This window comes from Cyclopterus lumpus, chromosome 17 (assembly GCF_009769545.1).
Source record: "Cyclopterus lumpus isolate fCycLum1 chromosome 17, fCycLum1.pri, whole genome shotgun sequence".
Lineage (NCBI taxonomy): Eukaryota > Metazoa > Chordata > Actinopteri > Perciformes > Cyclopteridae > Cyclopterus > Cyclopterus lumpus.
In genome coordinates, this window is record NC_046982.1 from 15,350,778 (window position 1) to 15,372,136 (window position 21,359).

Below are 21,359 nucleotides of genomic sequence, written 5' to 3' on the forward strand. Positions count from 1 at the left end.
TCTTCAATTAGTTCAAATTTAGTATTGGTGTCGGAGATTGTTGATAGGCCTAATACTTAATAAAACATTAGCAAAATACTGATAAACCCACTGTATACTACCTGTCCAGCTTCGGACATAAAACTGACAAAGTTAGCAACTAGTTTGAACATTAAGGGAGTGAAGAACGAGATATACCTCAGGAGTCGGTGGAGACCCAAACAGAGCTAAAAGGTGAGAATATTGGACTGCTCAAAGATACGAGATGAACAGCCAATTGTTTACAAATACTTTCAATATAACCACTGTTAGGTGATAAAATATCAATGTTGTGTTATGAGCTTTACAGCGAGATGACCACAAGCCGAAGGCAAGTGTCTTCTGGTGAGATCGGGCGTGCTCCCTTCATGTTTCACTTTTGTAATCAAACCAGCAAAATGTTTCACTCTGACTTCCTAACCTGTCATTCAAAAGATAAACTACCTGTTAGCATGTCAAAGCCAACTGTGTCAGTCATGTTGGTCTTACAGCTGTAAGTTTGCACAATAACTTTCTGCTCACACCAGACCTACACACTCGAGAGTAGAAGACTGTTATTTCTTCTTTCAAAAGGTACATAGTCTGGCTTTAATGTGTCAATATCAGGACATATAAATCAGTAGATGACTCTTTCAATTTTCTCTGTAATGAATAAAACCCTTTTCACCTTCCTGCTGCAGTTTTGTATATTAACTCCCATATACTTTCAACATGTACGTTACTGTGCTGCTTGTTTAAAAGTTATGAATATGTCACGCAAAGACGACGATATTGTTTAACATCCGTCATATTTATTTTTACATACTTCGAATAGACAGTTCGATGATCAAGGCAAATCATCCGAGACCAATTGACATCATACTTCTGTGGGCTGTCTGAAGTGGGAGCTGCAGTGAACATTAAACGGTGGGTTTTCATTGGATCGCTCTGGTGTCTTAAACGGCATCGTTATGATCTCAGAGGCTGCCTGCAGATTCACAGTGATGTGATGAACTTATACTGCTACGCTTTGTCTGAGCTTGGGCTTCATCTCTACCCATCTATTTGTGACACTGACAATAAGCCCGCAAAACTAAAATATGGCATGCTCTTTATTCCTGCAGCCTAATCCACTATGTGTAAAACCTAACCGTGCTTTTACAGTAAGCTTTTTATGTGCGGTCGTTACTTTCTCTTCGAACATCTGGGAAGGCCCGAGTCCCTAGAAAGACATTACCGTCTCCATACATCGCGTTGTTCCCTCTTCCTCACAAACACAACATGACAGACACATTAACACCCCTTCATACCCCATTGAGTACAGCATCCAACAAGGGGAAGGAAACACCATTGAATGTGGAGGAATTCAGTCATTAAAAGGAATTGGTTTTAAGCAGCTTGTGGAGGAGAGCCTCTGAATCTGCAGCTGTGACGCTCAAATATGAGTATTTGTTAATGGAGTGTCTCTAATGACTCTCCGCCAATTAATTGTAATGGTCTCAGTGTGATTGTGAATAAAAAAGGTTTTCTTTCCACTTCAGGGTCCATGATGGTATAGATTTTCACCATCGGGTCCTTAAAAATACACAAATTCAACCCTTAAAAATATTCAAGAACCAAGCTAGTGTCTACAGTTGTGAAAACTACTTGTACACTAGAAAATGTAAACATTCTGAAACTTGCTGCCATAAAGAAAGGCTTTTCTTCTTCTTCATCTACAGTCTTTAATGGACTGTTATCTTGTTTGCGTCCCTATTTTGTACAGCATTTTGGCAAAATGCCTCCCTGACTGCTACTAATAATATTTCTCTGGTGTACATTACAGTTAATTGAAGTGCAGCAGCTGTCAGAATAATTACATGCTGATGTTTGCGATTTGGCAGGGAGGGATTACACTCAGCCACAAGTAGAGTTTCTCTGGACAGTTTCCTTTTTTTCTATTTCTTCTCCGTCCTGCAAGCCAACGTTATTTCAGCCAAATGCCAACAGAAAAACTGGCTCTTGGACAGACGAAGGGAGAGAGATGGATTCTGTTTGCTTAATTAGATACACACCAAGGGACACCATGGAAAACTGTGGTAATCACAGGACAGGAAAAATATGTGAAATATGACAACAATTAAATGTTCATGGTTCAAGGTGTTGAATTCTATCTACATACAATTAAGACATTATTTTGTTGTTCTTTGTGAGTTCAAAGTTCAAATCCAGCCATCCAAATGACCACAACTTCTCCGTGCTTTTGTTGGTGAAGAGCAACTCCACTTAGCAGGAATCCACTGGACATCTGCCTCTTCCACCTTCTCGAGGTCCACTTTCAGCTCTCTCAACACCTCGGCCATATCTCCGTTAACAATCACCTTGTCAAACAAGTGTCCGCACTGGCTTTCTATGGTTTCAGCCAAGTTAATCATGTCCTCAAAATCCTCCTCCTGAGAAGAGAGAACGACTGGGTTAACACAATGTAGTATCATGATGTCATAATACCTCTATTCAGCTCTTTTCATCATTTGGTTTGAGTGTCCTTTGACTATCCGGCTGGTAAAAGATAAGAAGAATCTCTACAGAAAATAAAAATAAAAATAATGAAAAAAAAGCAATTGATGATTAATTATGATTTCAGTGTTAATATGACAAACTCTGTTGATGGAAACCTAAACGCTAAAGCCTGACCATATGGTGACATCCTCCAAGAAGTTGTTTTACAATAATCTGCACGTACTGTAACGTTACAGCACATGGGACGGAGCCCATTCAGCTATAGTTACCAAGGCATAACACGTCGTTACATGCTGAGCGGAGGAAGCCTTTTCCCACAAGCTGTAGAACAAGTTGAAAGCACAGACCGAGAAGATATGCCTGAAACGTAGAAATAGAATAGGAGTAGAACGGACATTGAACTGATTTCTGTGCTCATTTGACAAACACAAAAGAAATTGCCAATTTTTGTTAGTTGTTATGATGACAAAACAAGTCAGTGGGGTCGTAAAGTGTTGTCGTAGCTCTGTCAGTTTCCTTTATATGGAACGCAGCCCACTAGGACGGTTGCAATGGCAACGAAAACCATAAAAATGGCTGCCACTCTGACCATCCAGCTACATTGATTTGAATGGGAAAGTCCGTTCTGCTCCTATTCTGTTTCTATGGCCTACACCATGGAAAGGTTTCGGTGCTTGGCACTGGGCATCCCCCAGCCATGCTGCAACACAGGTGTGTGACCTCATGGGTTTAATAAGGGCAACATTTGCAGCCAGGGTCAGACAGTGAAGGACAAGCCAGATGGGGACTAAGAGAGTGACCTAGCATCTTTTTTGTCACACATCTACCATCAGAACATACATGCTCTTGTTTGGAGATCTGTTTTCATCACCTCATTCAGTCATTATTTCAATCCATCACATATACACACAGGATTGTACCCTTCATCATGGACAGAAAGTACTCACCTGTTAGTTATGGACCAACAACCACCCACAGAGCAGCCTTGTAACTCCCCCTGTCTCTTAAACATCTCTTAAATGCAAACCACAGGGTCAACTATGTGTAAGGCAAGGTGTGTGTAAGTCTGTGGGGCTGGGTGGGTGCAATAAGGCCAGGGTGTTTGACCTCACACCGCCCTTTATGTTACTAGAAACAGAACAAGCACCTGATTCACACATGGACCTGGTGGCATGTGCTTTGTGTGTTAATGTTGTGGTTAACTTACTGAAAAGATCCTGACTGAGGTCTTATCCTCCTCATCGCAGATGAATTTAGCCCTTCGTCTGGTGAGGCGTAGCTCGTCTATTCGCGGGGGCTTCACGAACACCATGTATGGTTTGAATTCAGATGTGTACACGTGCTTTATTTTCTGGGGTGGCGGAGACAAAAAAGAAGGAGGTTAGATGTAGGCCGCAATATTCATGGTACATAATGGATCTCAACTTCTTTCATGTCGAGAACCCCTACATTGATACACATTACGCCATGGACTTCCAATTCACAAGATTTTACTTCAAGGACCTCCATCTGAAAATATTTTGGGAAGAGGGAAGAGCTCAATATGCTTCTTCCAACACACATGGAGTCACCCAACGCTATTTGTTAGCAATGACACTTTAATTGTCAGAGTAAAAAAAGTGGAGGTTCATGTTATCCCTCCTCTACTCAGGGACCCCAACAAACCAGTAGCATGCAATCCCTCACTGGCTTCTCACCACCACACCACTGCCAAATGTGTTTGATAAAGGGGCCAGGAGAGAAGCACCACTGCCAGGACCTAGACCCTGTGGTGGTGACGCACACACATGCACACACACACACACATACACACACACACACACACACACACACGCACACACACGCACACGCACACACACACACACACGCACACACCCGTGGAAACTTAATTTGTATTATTTAAAAGTCAGTCTTCTGATGAAAAACGATTACTGATGAGACAATCGTCGCAAGTAACATTATAAAACATCAGCATGAAGGATTTTGTTTAAAAACTTCCTTCTCTTCTGCCAAATTCAGTTGGCTATGTGAACATGTTTATTTTAATGGCATAATACTCACATTAGGGTGCACATCCAGGAGGCACACCTTGCCTTCAGCCATCACTCTGTGCACAGAGTCTAGACTTGTTCCATAGTAGTGTCCTTTGTACCTCCCATATTCTATAAACCTAGAGGTCAAACAGAAACAGGGACAGACAGGAAAGACAGCGAGACACAGCATCAAATCATCATCAGACAGCAGGAGAAATGGTGGACATGAATCTCGTGAAAAGGGACAGTGAGTGGGATTGTTTTTATTTCTATGGGAGAGCAAACCACCTGTTTATGTACCTATGATTGAGAATATCCTCTTCAAACTTGTGAATTGAAACATAATGATAATCCACCCCTTCAGTCTCCTGCCTTCTCCTTTCACGTGTGGTGTCTGAAAGAGAACGGGACGGCAGCTGTAAAAAGAAGAGAAACCAAAGAAGAGAAACCATTGTGGAGGTGAAGGGGACAGTTTTTCGGACGTCTGTCTTACACGGTACAGTGACGCCGAAGTGGTCGGGGTCGGAGATCAGGAGCCTCCTCTTCAGCTCATTAACGCCAACGCCGCTGGGCCCTTGAGACAAAAAAGATGAAAACACTGTGTTCTGTGTGCGGGTATTCATTCTCAATATTTGTGTACGAATGTTTTCCTCACGACAAGTCCGACATCAAATTGGCTCAGTGATCTGGTGACACATCTGTCTTTATCATCAGAGAAGCAGAAGGGGAGCGAGAGAGTCAGACAGACAGAGCTCTGATTTCATACTGATTTCAGTCTGAAAATGATTCTCCAACTAACCTCTCTCCAATCCTTTCCCCCCTCCTCCTGTGTCTCTCTATTTAATGTTAAATGCTCATATGCCCTCTGGAAAATACATAGCATCACAATTAAATGTGACATCTGCAAAGGCACACAGTATCAGTGTCATTATAGTGTAGGATGTACAGGATGAAGCGTGCGCGCACACACACACACACACACACACACACACACACACACACACACACACACACACAGCAGCAGCAGCATCTGGGATTTTCTTCTAAAGCAGGTTTCTGCAGTCCAAGATTGCATCAGGCTCCAATAGAGAGCTGTCTGAAAGTCGGATTCTTGACATACCTGCCTTTTCCATCACAGCGTTGCATGAGCTTGATGCATTACAAAATATCAAGTTCATAGACTCTCCACTGTCACACTGCTGATGTCCTTCCCAGCTGTTTCACATAACTGGAGAGGAGCATCATCGAGCTCTGAGGATACTTTCTTCCAACCTTTTTGTTTTTTTAGTCAAGAGTTACACAATCTCTAGGATTTAAAATGGCTGGCGGTCCCTTTCACCAGCTGTCCTGGGGCACAACAGTCTATTGTTTCATTCAACGTGCGTATGCAAAGCAAACAAAAACAGATACATTTCCAACCTGGTCAAACATTGTCCAGCAGGTCCTGTTTTAGCGATCCAGGTTTTTGGCCTTACCGGCCATAACTCTCATTGCCAATAAGCTATATATTCTTAACGATGACCTCCGGTCAATGACGAGCCTTCACAGCAGACAGTACAAAATAATCCAGAGTCGAGGATAGCTCCAACTCAATTAAGTCTAAATCTAAATCCAAGCTGTTTTGACTGTTCCAGTTTGAAGATGGAGCACTTGGCTGACATTATGAAGGATATTTTTCACAATCCACTCATCACTTCCTCTACATTCACCTTTATTTTATCTCCTCTTTGTCTGGTTTCATTTTTACTGTGTTTCGCTCCTCTCTGCCTTCCACTTTTGATTTTCTGTCCCTCTCTTTGCTTCTCTCCCCTTCTCTTCTTTCTTTGATTTACCTTGGTCACAGATGACATAATATGACATTAAAAAGACCTTCAGCAGTGCTCATTGTAGAATTCCCAGTGGAGGGATATAGCTAAGAAATACATAGAGCAGGCCTGCAGGATTGGCAGAGATGTGAATCTGGGGTGGGCCACTTGGTAATTTAAGACAACACAATATATTCTGACTTTCTCTGACAGTGTTTACGTGGTTCTGATGGGAATAGATTGTTCTTGTACTCAGTGGGGACATACATCTTCATCAATGCATTACTTTTTCTTGTGATCAACAACAGCTTCTATAATATTGTCCTTTTAATGAATGGGATTGTTTTGTTTATAATGTTTTATATGGACCAAAGAAAGTGTGTAATGATATAAAACAGAACACAATTGATCACAATGTGCAATGTTGTATAACCACTGAAGCTACCTTGCTTTGTGTATAGCAATGTTAAATGTACGTGTCACAGCAGTTGCTCATGGACGAATCCATGTCAAACTTTAAAACAAACTTTACACACAAGATGGAGCTTGCCGGTTTCTTTTGGTATCTTTCGCTCATACATACCAACCAGAACAACCAGGCGGTGTCTGTCTCTGGGGTCTCTGTGGTAGGGGATCACCTCTTTGTAGGTAGGGGGACAAATTGAGCTGTGTACCCCTGTGCTCCACCTCCTGGACCGAGCTGCTTCTCTGGCCAAGCTGCTCTTTCGCCCGAGTCGGAAACTCCTTCTTAAACCAGCTGGAAACGAAACAGAGGGACCTTAGACCTGCTATTGTATTGCTGAACATCTAGCTGGAGGATAGCCACATTGTGGCAGTCCTAAAACCTGCATTCACTGATTGTAGTTGGCCAATTGAACGCAGTGCGACTCAACATCTGACTTTTTGTTGTTCTTGTTGATGTGGTGGATGTGTGAGGAAACAATCCACGACTAATTTACACATCCAGCAGGGAGAGTGACATTACCTCAACTGGTGAGGGCAAGTCTTTTATTCACTTACCTTTTAGTTCAGGTTTTAGTCTCCACCAACAGTAAAGTCGAGTGGAACAGCAGGGACAGGTGATAATTCTCTGTGGATTTGTCACATTAAATATAAAACATATATTTGATCTATTGTAAATAATAAACAATTTGATCTGTGAAACTTTAAGAACACTTAAAACACTTAAAGAATGCTAAATCCAGGCCATATTAATCCATCACGACAATGTTATTGCTTCATTCATTTTGACATAACCTGCATTCCATCAAACATTAATATGCTCCAAAGGCTTGATTTATTATGAATGTATTTCTTCCACGAATCACCAACATTGCTTCTCTTTGTCAACACTTTAAAGTGTGTGAAGGTTAGAACTCCTCCACATTGTTAAAAAGCACCCAAGGCACTCAGGTGACAACAAGGGCCATGACAGAATGTAGAGCTGCATCAAAACAGCCACCCAAACTCTGGTGTCGAGCATCATCCTGAACGGCACAAGTCTCAGTCGACAGACGACGACTCAGGCTGTCACGCGTCGCTTATACGCTGTCTGACAGCCAGCGTCTGCCATGCGACTGTGGTCTGGCCCGGCTTGGCAGGCGCGCGCTCTCTTTCATGATGTTAACTGCTGCTAAGTGATGCTGCCAGGCTTCCTTTGACGTCACGTCAGCTGCAATTTCACTTTGTAAGCATATCTGTCTATTTCCTTTCTGGGCTTCATTCTAAGAGACATTGCACTATGAGGAGAGATTTCAGACTTTTGTTTACACAGGATTTAAACTGATGATTTCACTAACAGAAAGTAATACATACTGTATTAAACATATGTTATACAGCATATGAGATATCTTATTTCCTAGAATGAAATAAGGTCTAGAGGAAAACATATCGGAAATGTCAATCTTGAGTAATTCTGACGTTCATCATGTGTTGCTGAAAATGCTCTCAGCTGTAAAACTGTAGTACATTTTTGGAAATGCTGCATGCTATTTCTGCAGTATGAATTAAGGGTGAGAGTAGAGATAAGACTGCGAGGAGAGTGAATATGTGCAATGCATGTCACAAACTGGACCTGGGCCCTTCATGTTAAGATGGTCTGATATGAGCCTTAACCTGCAGAGAGTGGACAAAAACATTCAGTCCGAAAAGTATTACCACTATTATCACTATTTCCCTTTTCTTTCAGCCACTCTTTGCTCTGATTACTCTGCATGCTGTCATTTGGTTTGTGCAGCATTGATACAAGTTAAGTCTGAACGACGTCTTCAGGTGAAAGCTGGCCTGAGATTAGATGAAATGCACATTATTAAATGACTTTTGGAACTGATACCATGCAACATCTGTAATTACCTTGCCTTGCCCCGACGTAAGGAGCCTTTTTACAATCAGCCGTAAGTGCACGCCCCCCATATGAACATCCTGCACTGCTCATTTGCACACACGCAAATACACTCAAGCACATCATATCCAATCCCTGAGATCAAGACAAATGGGATAAATGGCAAGGCTGAAACCACATTTGCTGTTCTAGTCTTCTCCCTTAAATCCTCAAACCACGAAACGACATCATCATATGAACGTATTTGTCCTGTAACTAACCAGGGTCTCCTTTTGTGACTGGTTTTGCTCCATCTATTTTTATTGCAAATATAATACATATGTAATATATGTGTGTTGTTGTGAGTTGTCATGTCCATTAGCCCTGAGTGTTCTTGTCTTCCATCACACTGGTCCGTTCTCTAGTTTCGGTAGGATTTGAGTGGAACAATTCAAACATCTCACCAATGTGGATCCCTGTTATCGCTCCGTAGTCTACATCCTCCACGACTGGAAAAAAATAGGAAGAGGGAAGAGGAAAGAGTGAGGAACACAAACCACAAAGAGATGACACGTGTATTGCTCTGAAATTAAATACTCAAAGTATTAGCATATGTACTAACCCAAATGTCCTTATATTTTGGTTTGGAAAATCTAATAAAAGTCTTATTTTGTAACTACCTTACTCTTACTTGTTAGCTAAAAACTAGCACAAGGCAAGAAGGCCAGATACCATAAACTTACTTAAAGGAACATTTAACGTAATATTTTCCATGTTGGAAAGACATGCACGGAGAATTACAAGGTTATTATTTTTGGATAATACATATCTCTAAATCTTAAAATCCTAAAATAGTACATATGTATCATATCATATAAACTATGCTCAAGGTTCGTAAGCAAATGTAAACAGACAGTACCTTCCCCCTCATCTGTGGAGCATGTGGAGAAAACAAAAGCAGTGAGTGCAACGCGGTGGCAGCAGAGCAAGGTCATGACCTTGACCAGGTTCTTCAGAGATGACCTGTCACCTCTCAGCTTAGTGCAAAAGGAGCTCCCATATGTTTATTGGAAAGTGTTAAAAGGTTTTATTCTTTTCAGGTGTGGGGGTTTTATAGACAAACGTTGGCTCATCACCTGGTGGTTTGACTCGTCGAGGCGTGAACAGGGCTTTAGGTCGCTGTAGGGCAACTCTCCTGTAGACAGACAAAAAAAACATATACAAAATAGATGAAACAAGGCTGGATCAAAACAGGTGTTTTCAAGTGGGTAAACATGTTGCTATGGGCGACCTCTCATGGAGCTGCTGCGAGGGGATGAGCCCGGCCCGAGTGTTGCTATCCCCAAGGTGACATGCCTGCCACCAGGTGTCATCCTCCATGCTGACAATCCGAAGGACGTCCCCTCTCTTGAAGGCGACCGCTGCATCCTTGGATGGAACGGTGGGATCGTCGTTCGGATCATAGTCAAACAGAGCCTGCATAAACAGCTGAGGGGAAAGAGTTGAATGTTTTTGCTTTCAAACAGACAAACAGGTGACAAAGGAAAATGCACATTGTTTATAATCAATTGATTCATTATTCTCTTGTCCTAATAATGCAGCTCTGTGAAATTCGATGTGAACTCAACATCTTTGTCCGTTGCTTTTTTTTTTTACATATGTTGCATTTTTGAGGAATGACGATGATCATAGAAAATAATTTGTGTTAATCTATTGCAAATGCTCCCTGCTGTAACAGTTTCCAGCTTCGACAACCACGTCATGTATGTGGTGGTTGTGGCCATGAATTATTCCTAATCCCCCCAAAAAAGTATTGTGGAACTTGTGACATTTTCCATATAAGGTGTGCAGATTCATTGGTAATGTTAAATTAAGTTGATGCGGTTTAACACATTTGATGTGAAAAATGATAAATCAAGTGTTTAAATGATAAAAAGCTGTATATTGTAATAACGTCAGAAAGTGTCTTATCCTTGGGCTGGATTTACTTCTTGACAATGTGCTGCTGAAGTGACAGCACCGTGGCAAAAACACAAAATATAACCAAACACAAGATGCCACTGATTTCATCTGTTTTTACTGAAACCAGCTGGGCAGCTTTCCCCATGGAGCCAGATTGCATGCTAACTTGAAAAAACACATGGTGCATAAATAAATGGAGTTAATATTAACCGTACCTTCTTTTTTGATGACATTTCTTCCTTGGAGGAGGCAGGAACTATTTTGAATGTAACCTCACCCCGAGATTGAGTCTGCGTAAAAAACAGTTTGAAGTGGGAGTTATTTATTTTAGAAAATGATCTTATTTACTTTCTTGCCAAGGGTTAGATGAGAAGATTGATGTCTCTCTCATAAATGTCTGTCTGGTGATATTTGACGCTACACCCAGCCCTCGATTAGCTGAGCTTAAAATAAAAGCAGGAAGAACCGGTTGTCTGAGTTCCATCGACAAATCCAATAAAAGATTTGTCCAAAAAATGAATAGCCAAGCAACAAGCATTGTCTGTGCAGCCAAATCCTGATATTTCTTATTTCTGTGCCAGGTAGCCCCATTGTTATCTAGAAATGATCGAAACACATACAGCATTGCAATATGTTGGCTCCATCTAAAATAAGCCATCCTGCATATACTCTCGAGTCCACCAAATGTGGATTAATCCAAACAAACACACTAAAAACTACAGTGCCATGATGTTTTCAATAATTACTTTTCTGAAACAGTCCTTGATAGGAACAATAACATGATTAGCGTGAGAATGCTGAAGAGAAGAAGAAGAAGAAGAAGAAGAAGAAGAAGAAGAAGAAGAAGTGCAAGAGGAAAGAAAGAAACAGAAACATCCAATGAGGAGACAGAATCAAATGTCTGTGTGACGAACCAAAAGAGTAAGGATCTCCTTTGGCTTCCTGTGCTCCAGTGGGACCCCATTCACCTCTTTCAGCTCATCTCCTTCATGGATCAGGCCTTCAAAGTGTTGGAAATACATATGAAAGTTTGTACCACATGCTCTTCATTGCATTTAGTGTGCACCATCATAATGTTACTACAACCAGAAACAGTATAAAGGTAGAGCGAGAGTAGAGTGGACACAATAATACACTGTAAAAACTGTAATAAATAAGCTCACCACTTTTATCAGCTGCACCTCCTCGCATGATCCTCGCCACAACAATAGCCCCGGTGGATTTATCCCTCTTAATTGTTGCCCCCTTGAGGATGATTAGTGAATGAAAGGATGATAAACAAACAGAGGCAAAGAGAATAACATGTTGGTTTTATTATCGTCGAGACAAGCTTCTTATTTAGTCGCTTCATTCCAGTGAAGGTCATTTGTATCAAGACCAGTTAGCAGGCTGCCTCCATGTAACACAAAGCGCTGGAAAAGGTTATCCAAATTAGCATTGTTTTCAACAGATGTTATGGATTTGGAGAAAATCGCAAATGGAAAGAGCATCTTATGCAGCCGACTACAATCAGCTCATGTTCGGGTGTAACCCTGTTGTCTGGAAAACGGGAACATGTTAGATCGATCAAAGAGACCGTGTCAGAAAAAGGTCAGTCCCCTTGTAATCTAGTTTTGGGATCAATACAAAAGTGTGTTCTCTATTATCTCTATTATTGGTCCTGAGCACGTTCCACTCCCAAAGCACACCGGCATACACACATGTCCATCATTAACAAAATTATTCTCATTTATTCTCCTTAGAAAATATGAAACTCATCTCTGCCATAAGGGTTATGTCTTTGGCACCATTTATTTGTCTTTTATTTAGCAGGATATCGCAACAGATTTCATTGACAAACGTTTTAGATTTTCTTTTCAAGGAATTTTCTTTTTACATTTCTGCTATTTTCTAATGAACAACTGGATCTAGTTAAGTGTAATACTACCTGGCACATGTACCAGGCGGTCCATCACTATATGTATTTAAAAAAAAAAAAATCTGAACCTTGTTTAATTATTAAAATAACAATTTTTTTTGGTCTTGGTTTGTTTTCAGTCCAATTACACTTGATCCAGGAAATTTCCAGAAATAAGTGACAGTGTCTTGGAACAAGGTGGAATAAGGCAGATTATTCCAGTAATATCAAGAAAATGAGCTCTGATTAAAGAAACAAGTTGATTTATATCAGAAACAGAAAAGACATTTTCCCATTTCAACGCTCAATGCGGCTTAAACATACTCATTTATAGTTTTGCAGTGGATATACGTATACGCACATGCGTAAATATGCACACACACACACACAGATAGAGAGAGAACAATGCTGAAAGCATGCGTCACAGCAGATATATGGCAATAAAGATGTGGAAGAATTGACTGTATTGGCTGCTGCAGGAACCTTTTCCTTATGTGTCCTGTCGTTGTGAGTCCTGCTACACCTTGGCATCCGTGGCTTGAGCAGTCAAGTTTGACAACATGATATAAATTCAGTCACCAGAGAAAAAAGATCCGCTGTCTCTTGGATATGTTTATTGCTTTGAACCAATGTGTGTCAGAAATTACTGCTGGACAAATTACACAGTGCAGTTGCCCTGTTACACGGTTGTCTTAAACTAAATAGTTTGTTTTGTGTTCACTGCAAGGCCAGTTAGACCAAATTAGAAACAGGCTGACAGGCCCAAAGTGTAGTTGTACTAGTTTTTAGAGGCATATAAAAATATAGTTAAGAGAGTTAGATGAGAAGATTGATACCACTCTCATGTATGTACCGTATGTATATGCAGCCTGCATGAGGTTATCTTAGTTTAGCATGGAGGATGGAAACAGAATGAAACAGATGGCCTGGCCTTCAGACAACTCCTCAACTTACTAATTAACATGTTATATCTCATTCCTGTTGTGCCAAGAAAAGAAAAGAATCTACAAACCTCTCAACAGAGCTAGTTTCCCCCTGTGTTCAGCCTTCATTCAAAGCTATAGCTAACTGCCTGCTGGCTTTAGCTGCACATTTAGCATACAGGCAACAGAGTGAAACTGTAACAATCTTCTCAGTAACTCTCACCAAGAAAGCACTTAAGTGTATTTCCCGTTGTGTTGAACGAATAATTCAAGTCTGAGATGAATCTAATTTATAACATGACCTCTGGAACATGAAGACATGTTTACTGACCAGGGGGTCTTTGGTTTTGACCAGACTGACGATTTTGACCGAATCCTCGTCGTCCTCCAGCGCGTCATCGGGTATTGGTGGCAGACGAGGCTCAAAGTCTCTCTGAGCTACAGCATCATGCACAGCCAGGAGAATCTGTAGAGGAAACAGAAACGGAGTGAGGGTGCTGATCAGTGTTCAGATATGTCACTTTGAATTCGAGGCGTGGAAAGGAACACGTATTCTTTAATAGACTCTGTATGGAAAAAATGGCGCTGGATAAGGACAACAGTATAATCCAAACAAAATGAAAACCAACCTGTTGGTTGTCACGCTATTCAAATGCAGCATTGTGAGCAAATGCCATGTGTACTCACTGCAAGAGTCCGTTCATTTAATGCCATCCATTCTAGACGAAAGCACACTGAAGGAACCACTGACACCAGTGCAGGTTCAAACACTTTAGGCCAACTAGGCTACAGATGGTTAAATGTAATTGTAAAGTTGAAAAAAATGCTAAGCATTCAAACAAAAATGACACAGATCCCTGTTGACTAATCAAAGGTGACTGAGACTGTGGGCAAAAGTCCAATAAGTTTGATTGGCCTGGCACCACTCACTACATCGAATGAATCCAAATACAGCACTTCCCTTTTGGTCGCAAACCTTCAGTTTCGATGGTGCCAACATGCCACATTTGATTTAGTCTGGAATGTACTGCCAGCCTGTGGGCCATCTGAAAGCAACCCCCTGTACTCCTGACAGTCGTGCTGGCTCACCTCAAATATCACGGACGTCTTAAGAAGCTCTTTTCCAGTGATGGGACTGGGAATTGATACATGACTCACTATCAAAGGGAATTTAATGTAATAATAAAAAATAAAAAGGGGGGGACATCTGCTCATCATTTTAACAATCAGCCATCCATCCGTCAGTTAGTCTACTTATCCATGTTGTCCATCAACAGTTGCACTGCTCAGACACTGCCAGCGCGTGAGCAATGTGTCTCTGGACACTTTCAGGGGCAAGTTTTCAAAAAAACAAACATTCATTCAAAGAATGTTATACCCTGAGTCTCTCATAAGTATGTGTGAGCTCCTGCGTTTGAGCCAAGAACAAACAGGTCATTAAGACTCTTTAAACAAACCGGTTAGTTCTCGGCTGGATTTGGCTCCTCATTAAGAAAAACCACGACTCCTGGAGCTCACTGGAAAACCAAACGCTGTGTGTGTGTGTGTGTGTGTGTGTGTGTGTGCGTGTGTGTGTGTATGTCTGAATGATGACTGTCAGCAGAACTGAAATAAGGAAACATGCCTTTGAGTAGTCTGGGCCTCTACATGAGTGAACACTAATAAACACACGATTAGAGCGTAGATTAGCTTCAATTAATGGTTAATATTTATCAGCACCTCTCAGAGGGCAAAATAATTAGGTGAAAGAAATATCAATAAAATTTGCAGTTGGATGACTTTGTCTCTAAAGGCTTTTTGATGTGTGCGTAAGGTCCAATGTTCAGTCGCCTGAACGGCATCAGAATAGCTCAGATGAAGCCTTCCTTCATGGTTTTATAGTTTCTCAGATTACACTACTAGTGTTAGAGCTAGGTCCAGAATAAATGACTGAACATGTAACCACATCATAGATGTGAGGTCCTATGTGTACAGATTGTAAAACCCTCTGAGGCAAATTTGTAATGTTGGGCTATACAAAATAAACTGAATTGAATTGAATCATTCATGAGAAGGTTTATTTCCTTGTTAATGATCCACTGGGGCGCTGAAATAGAAGGAAGCAAAGCAGCATCTTCTGAGCTAATTGCATTCGTGCTAAATAAATGGCCTGTGTGAATGTCAATCATATCTTATGCTTCAGTGACAGAAAACTGCACTCTTGCACAGTTTGGGGCATGTTTATGGGTGTGAGTGTGCGGTAATATCACAGATGTTAGAAAGTCCCTTAAGGGAAAAGTTTGACAGGTTGGGAAATGCACATATTTGCTTTCTTGCCAAAAGTTAGACGCCATCGGTTTGTTTTCGGTTATGTTGGGAGTTGGGCCCCAGTTTACCGTGCATTCTGCTAAATGTTATGTTGGGAGTTGGGCCCACAGTTTACTGTGCATTCTGCTAAATGTTATGTTGGGAGTTGGCCCACAGTTTACTGTGCATTCTGCTAAATGGTATGTTGGGAGTTGGGCCCCAGTTTACCGTGCATGCTGCTTCCTGTTATGTTGGGAGTTGGGCCCCAGTTTGCAGTGCATGCTGCTTCCTGTTATGTTGGGAGTTGGACCCCAGTTTGCAGTGCATGCTGCTTCCTGTTATGTTGGGAGTTGGACCCCAGTTTGCAGTGCATGCTGCTTCCTGTTATGTTGGGAGTTGGGTCCCAGTTTGCCGTGCATGCTGCTTCCTACCTGTTATGTTGAATTCCAGCTTGTAAGCTCGAATTGTAAGCTTTAAAAAAAGAATGAAATCCTTGCATTGTTTCTGCTCCTTTCTTGTTTGTGTCTGCATTTGTGTGTGTGTGTGTGTGTGTGTGTGTGTGTGTGTGTGTGTGTGTGTGTGTGTGTGTGTGTGTGAAGCTACAGTAAACACATGGAAGGAAATACTCTTTACCTTAAAGTTGGGTTTGGAAAAGAGGGCAACCAGTTCTTTGACTTCGTCTCTCCAGCCTTGGTCTATTAGCTCCTCCGCCAACTGGAAGCAAAGGAAAGGAGCGGCAGGATGTGTCATCCTTTTGTTTGTTTATAATTAGAGATGTACATGTATATCTTGGCCTCAAAGGTTTCCTCCAGGCTACACTGTATGAGCCAAGAGAGACGGAGGGTTAGTGACATTAAACTTGTGTCTTGTTCAGACTGCAGTGACACATACTGTTCTTATTTATTATCTTCTCATGTTGTCCCCGTTCACTTCACTAGGACTTTTGCTTTTTTTTTCTCTCTCTCTCTCTTCTTGATGTTAACCTTTTGTCAGTGTTCCTGTTTTGGTTTTGTGCCTTTTAGCCACCGCCGGGGGGCGTGGGGGGGGCTCCCAAATGTTCAAGGCTACACGACAGCTGCGGCGACGGGTTAAACAAAGCAGCCTTGACCGTCAAAGGAAGAGGCTGCGGTTGACTGGGTACAGTCGCCCGACTTGTCGAGCATATTACTGTAATGACTTCTACTGCTTCAAGATGTCGAGGCACACTCCAGAGACACAATGCATGAAGGTCATGAGTTTCCACTGTGAGCAAACAGAAGCCTCTCTGAGTCGAAACAGACCCATGGTTTGGCCCTTCTAGTAGGTCCTGATGATTTAAGCCAGGCGGAGAGTGACTGTCCCACAGAATCTGAAGCAAAGGGAGTGAAGAGAAGAAGATGGAGAGGAGTTTGGGGGAGAGGATAGGGATAGATAGACAGTATGGAAACATGGCAGGAATTACAGAACAGAGAAGTGAAAGGATAAGGAAGAATAGAGATAATGGAAGGGAGGTTTGGGGATGGAGAGAAGAACAGATGGAAGAGTAGAGTAAGGGGGAAATTAGAAAGAACATCCTTGTTTCACAAGTTTTCCAGGAACAAGAGAAGGAAACCAGGAAATCAAAGTGGAACATGACCAAAATGGCTCAGGGGAGGTAGTGGGATGAGATGGAAATATAGGAGTGCTTGTTTGGTAACAGGAACGAAGTGGACTGGTATATGGAATATGATGCACATCTGAAGGGAATACACTGGTTGTGCCGTTTTGAGCCACAACCAGAGTGGGAGCCCTCTTTGTCACTATCCTCAGTGACCTAAATCCTGGCACATAAATACAAAACGATAAACACAGCCTTTCAAGTGATAATAACCGAGTTGACCTAGTTTTGAGATCTGATTTCATAATTCACTACACAAATGTAGGACTGGACATTCCATTCATGCTTCTGTGTGACAAGGCACAGCATCTGTATGAGGAGGAGAGTGTCTGTGTTTGTCTATCTGCAAAAGATGTTTGGAGAGAGTCCCTTACTTCTGAGGCCAGACTCGCTGCGTGCTCAAGGACGGGGGCGGGGCTACGCTTCTCAAACCGCCTCAGCCGCTCGTGGATCTGTCAAGTCAGGAAAGTATCACAGTAACTTAAACTACTAATAACACTTATACTAATAACATTTATTTATATGGATACAATATTCTTTATTGAAAGTCCTGCAATGGTACCGTGGCTAGAACACAATAACGTACTATAATACAAAATAAATATTAGGAGGTATCGCAGTTCAGTTAATGTGTTTTCTTTTTAATGGTGGTGGAAAGTAACTCAACTAAGTACATTTATTAAAATATTGTACAAAATGTTGATGTATTGTACATGACTTACTATAGAGGTTAATAGTTTACACACAAACTGGATCATCAATTTATGAAATATAAATGTTTACACATTTTATTACCTAACAGTAAATACAATCCAGTAATTAAAATCCATAAAAGCTACAACATTGAAGTGCCACTTACACAGTAATGCATTAGTAACAATTTATAAAATGTATAAAACAGCAGCCATTTGTCCTGTAAAATAATATGTAGAACACGTATGGCATTCTACTAATGTTTAGATTATTTAGCAAATGTTGCTTGAGTAACACTTTGATTGCATGACCATTTATTTGTAATAGAGCATTTTTGCACTGGTATCCTAACAAAATAAGATATGCATTTTGCAACTAAAACAAGTTTGTAAATAGATGCTGTAGCTGAAACGAGTGGAAGTAATCAAGGACAAATCCTTGTAGCACAAACGTGTCTTCACCTTAAAGAGCAGATGAAGCTTCTTCTCCATCAACATGCTGTGGAGGAACCTGTAGTCCTCCTCTCTGTCGGTATGAGCCTCTGTTCCAGACATCACTGAAGATAGCAGCATGCACACACCTGCAGGAGAAGGAGCACGACCACACATTTAAACACACACACACACACACACAGTCAGATTCCATAAGTATTTGGACGGTGACACAATTTTAGTTTAGTTTTAATTTAGCCTATTTACACGACTGCAATGGATTTTAAATGACGCAGTCAATATGTGGTTGACTTTCAGCTTTAATTCAATGTATATAATTAATTAATTACATTTAGAAATTACAACCATTTTTACACAGTCCCCCACATTTTCAGAGGCTTAAAAGTACTTGGACGATTGTCTTACAAATGGTTTGATGGCCTGTTCCCTCAGTACTTCATGACAAATTGAGCAGATAAAAATGTCTGGAGATTATTCAAAATGTTTGTAATTTGTAGCTGGTCCAGAGCACTCTCAGCATTAGGGACCAAAGAGGTGTCAATGCAAGTGAAGGAGGCCATTAAAAAGTTGACAAACTACAGAAACCGATCAGGCAGACAGCAGAACCATTAGGATTAACCAAATCAACCGTTGGGTACATTCCTAAAAAGAAGGAATGTACTGGCAAGCTCACCAACACCAAGAGGCCTGGAAAACCACACAAAACATGTAAAGTGGATGGAGCAGAATTCTTTCCTCTGAGATGAAAAACCCTTCATAACATGAATACTGAGGTCAAGAATACCCTGGAGGAGGAAGACGTGTCTTTGTCAAAGTTTACAATCAAGAGATGCCTTCATGAGTCTGAATACAGAAGGTTTACAACAATGTGCAAACCACTGGGAACACTGAAGAACAGGAAGGCCAGATTCAACTTTTCCAGAAAACATCTGATACCTGATCAGTTTTAGGTGAAGGTTCTTTGGAAGATGAAACCAAGACTGACTTTTTGTACCAGATTGATGGGAAAAGAAAAGTGTAGAGAAGGAAAGGAACGGCTCCTGATCTAAAGCAAACCACATCAGCTGGTTAACATGGTGGAGGCAATGCTGTGGCAAGGGCTTGTATGGCTGCCAGTGGAACTGGGCCACTGGCCGTTGATGATATTTGAATCCCATTGGAGTTATGGACCTGACTGTACGTACACCACCAGCACTCAGAGAGCTTGTTTTTAAGATTATGAGGTGAGGTCAACAACTCAAAGATAGAAATCGAAGGTTAAATGAAGGGTGTGATAACAACAATCATATAGGGAAGCCTTTAAAAGATTCCGTTATGGGGATTGTTGCTTTATTTTGCAGTATTACAGATCAATTATCTATAAGGGAGGTGAACAAACAGAAACCTAATGTGCTCAAATGGCATACTCCTTGCCTTTCATGTTCATATAACCTGTTAACCTGCTACACACATTGGATGTACCTCTGTGTTCTGTTCGGCTTAGCATCCTCCTCACTCTGAGAACAGAGAAGATCAAGATTCAAAATATTGAAACCCTTAATATATGTTATATACAATTTGGTATCCAGATTTCTTATTTTTACAGACAAATATGGAGACTAGAACATGACAAAAAGGAGAAATGAAGGGAAAACATAAAGAATACAATTTTTTTTTCACAGGGTATGTAAAAGATGCTTCTTCTGAGATATTACTGCCACCTATTGCTGTTATGAGATATTTCAACATTACGTTAAAATACTGTTCCATTTTCCATACAGCTAAATTAATAAACTATTAAATCAGTTATATTCAGGGTTCTTTTTCTTCATTTCATTAAACTAAACACATCTGCATGAATGACTGACGAGTATTACTTACTTAAAATTACATCAAGCAAAAGATGAGAACAAGCAAAAGATGAGAACATAACTACATACATAACTACACAGTATATAATGAATGTCCTCTGCATAAAAGAAACATATGTTTACCCTTTCTCAGACCATATTTTGATTAATTTAAGAAATGATATACAAATATGCAGAATTCCATTGAAAAACATGATAATTGGTTCAACAGAAATGCACTTATTGTCCAGAATCCCTCAATAAACCCATCTAGAGAAACACAATATTATATCCACAGAGATATTTGTTTTTCACTCACCAGAGACATTGCATTCCGTAAGGCCCAGTGCAGGCAGACCATGTCGCTTAGTGCCTCATATGAGCAACATTTGCACATCCACTTGTAGAGAGGTTGTATAGTGTCTGACAGGTCAGATTGTCAAAGAAACTGTCCTTGTTCAGTCAATATGTGTTCGGTCTGACCTAAATCAAGCCGGCGGGCAATCAATACAGCAATCAAAGAGCATGGGGCGTAATGTTCACTTTCCACATTTGTCACACGGCTGTAATTGAAGCCGAGGTCAGCAGTTACATCCTTTCAGTTTCTTTGATTGTCATTTTAATTTCACACTTGGACTTCTCTTTTGTGATGAATTGCTATGGTGTTCTTGTTTAATCCGTACAAAAAGCAAAAGTGGAAAAATGAAATGCTGAGGTTTTACGGGAGTTTGAGTGCTCGGACTGTTCCTCGGCTGAGCACATGTGACCTCATGGAGTCTACCGACAGATTCAGGCTCGCAGTTTCCTCCTGCTCCCATAAGCTAAACTAACACATATGAGAGTGGTGTCGCTCTTCGCGATTAACTCTCAGCAAGTAAGCTGCTTCCCAGGAAATCGTGGCCCAGGTGGGATGGTCGCAACCATCAAATGTCAAAAGTCTAAAACTAAAAAGCATTACAGGGCCAGTTATTTGGGAAAAGAATTACAGAGAGACCAGGTCTCGTAAAAATGACAACAGAACTGTATT

The 21,359-nt window shown here is 41.0% G+C and overlaps 1 protein-coding gene across 1 annotated transcript; it reads right to left on the minus strand.

Moving 5' to 3' along the window:
* Positions 1-848: 848 nt before the first annotated feature.
* On the minus strand, positions 849-21,153 carry LOC117747006 (MAGUK p55 subfamily member 7-like). Its single transcript, XM_034556387.1, has 18 exons — positions 19,965-21,153; positions 18,513-18,631; positions 17,733-17,810; positions 16,356-16,436; positions 13,768-13,902; positions 11,780-11,861; positions 11,531-11,616; positions 10,832-10,906; positions 9,946-10,142; positions 9,791-9,849; positions 9,574-9,585; positions 9,119-9,163; positions 6,918-7,091; positions 5,023-5,103; positions 4,830-4,923; positions 4,558-4,666; positions 3,704-3,847; positions 849-2,429 (listed from the first exon to the last, which is right to left on the minus strand). Exons 1-18 carry the CDS (start codon positions 19,987-19,989, stop codon positions 2,199-2,201), a joined length of 1,827 nt encoding a protein of 608 aa, XP_034412278.1. The 5' UTR covers positions 19,990-21,153; the 3' UTR covers positions 849-2,198.
* Between the last annotated feature and the right edge of the window lie 206 nt (positions 21,154-21,359).

Excerpts from the sequence above, each read along its gene's own strand:
- LOC117747006 (XM_034556387.1), bottom strand. The coding sequence starts at position 19,989 with ATGCTAAGCCGAACAGAACACAGAG. Across the intron at positions 18,632-19,964 it reads AAGCCGAACAGAACACAGAG|GTGTGTGCATGCTGCTATCT; the intron begins GTACATCCAATG and ends CTTCTCCTGCAG. Across the intron at positions 13,903-16,355 it reads TTTCCAAACCCAACTTTAAG|ATTCTCCTGGCTGTGCATGA; the intron begins GTAAAGAGTATT and ends TTTCCTCTACAG.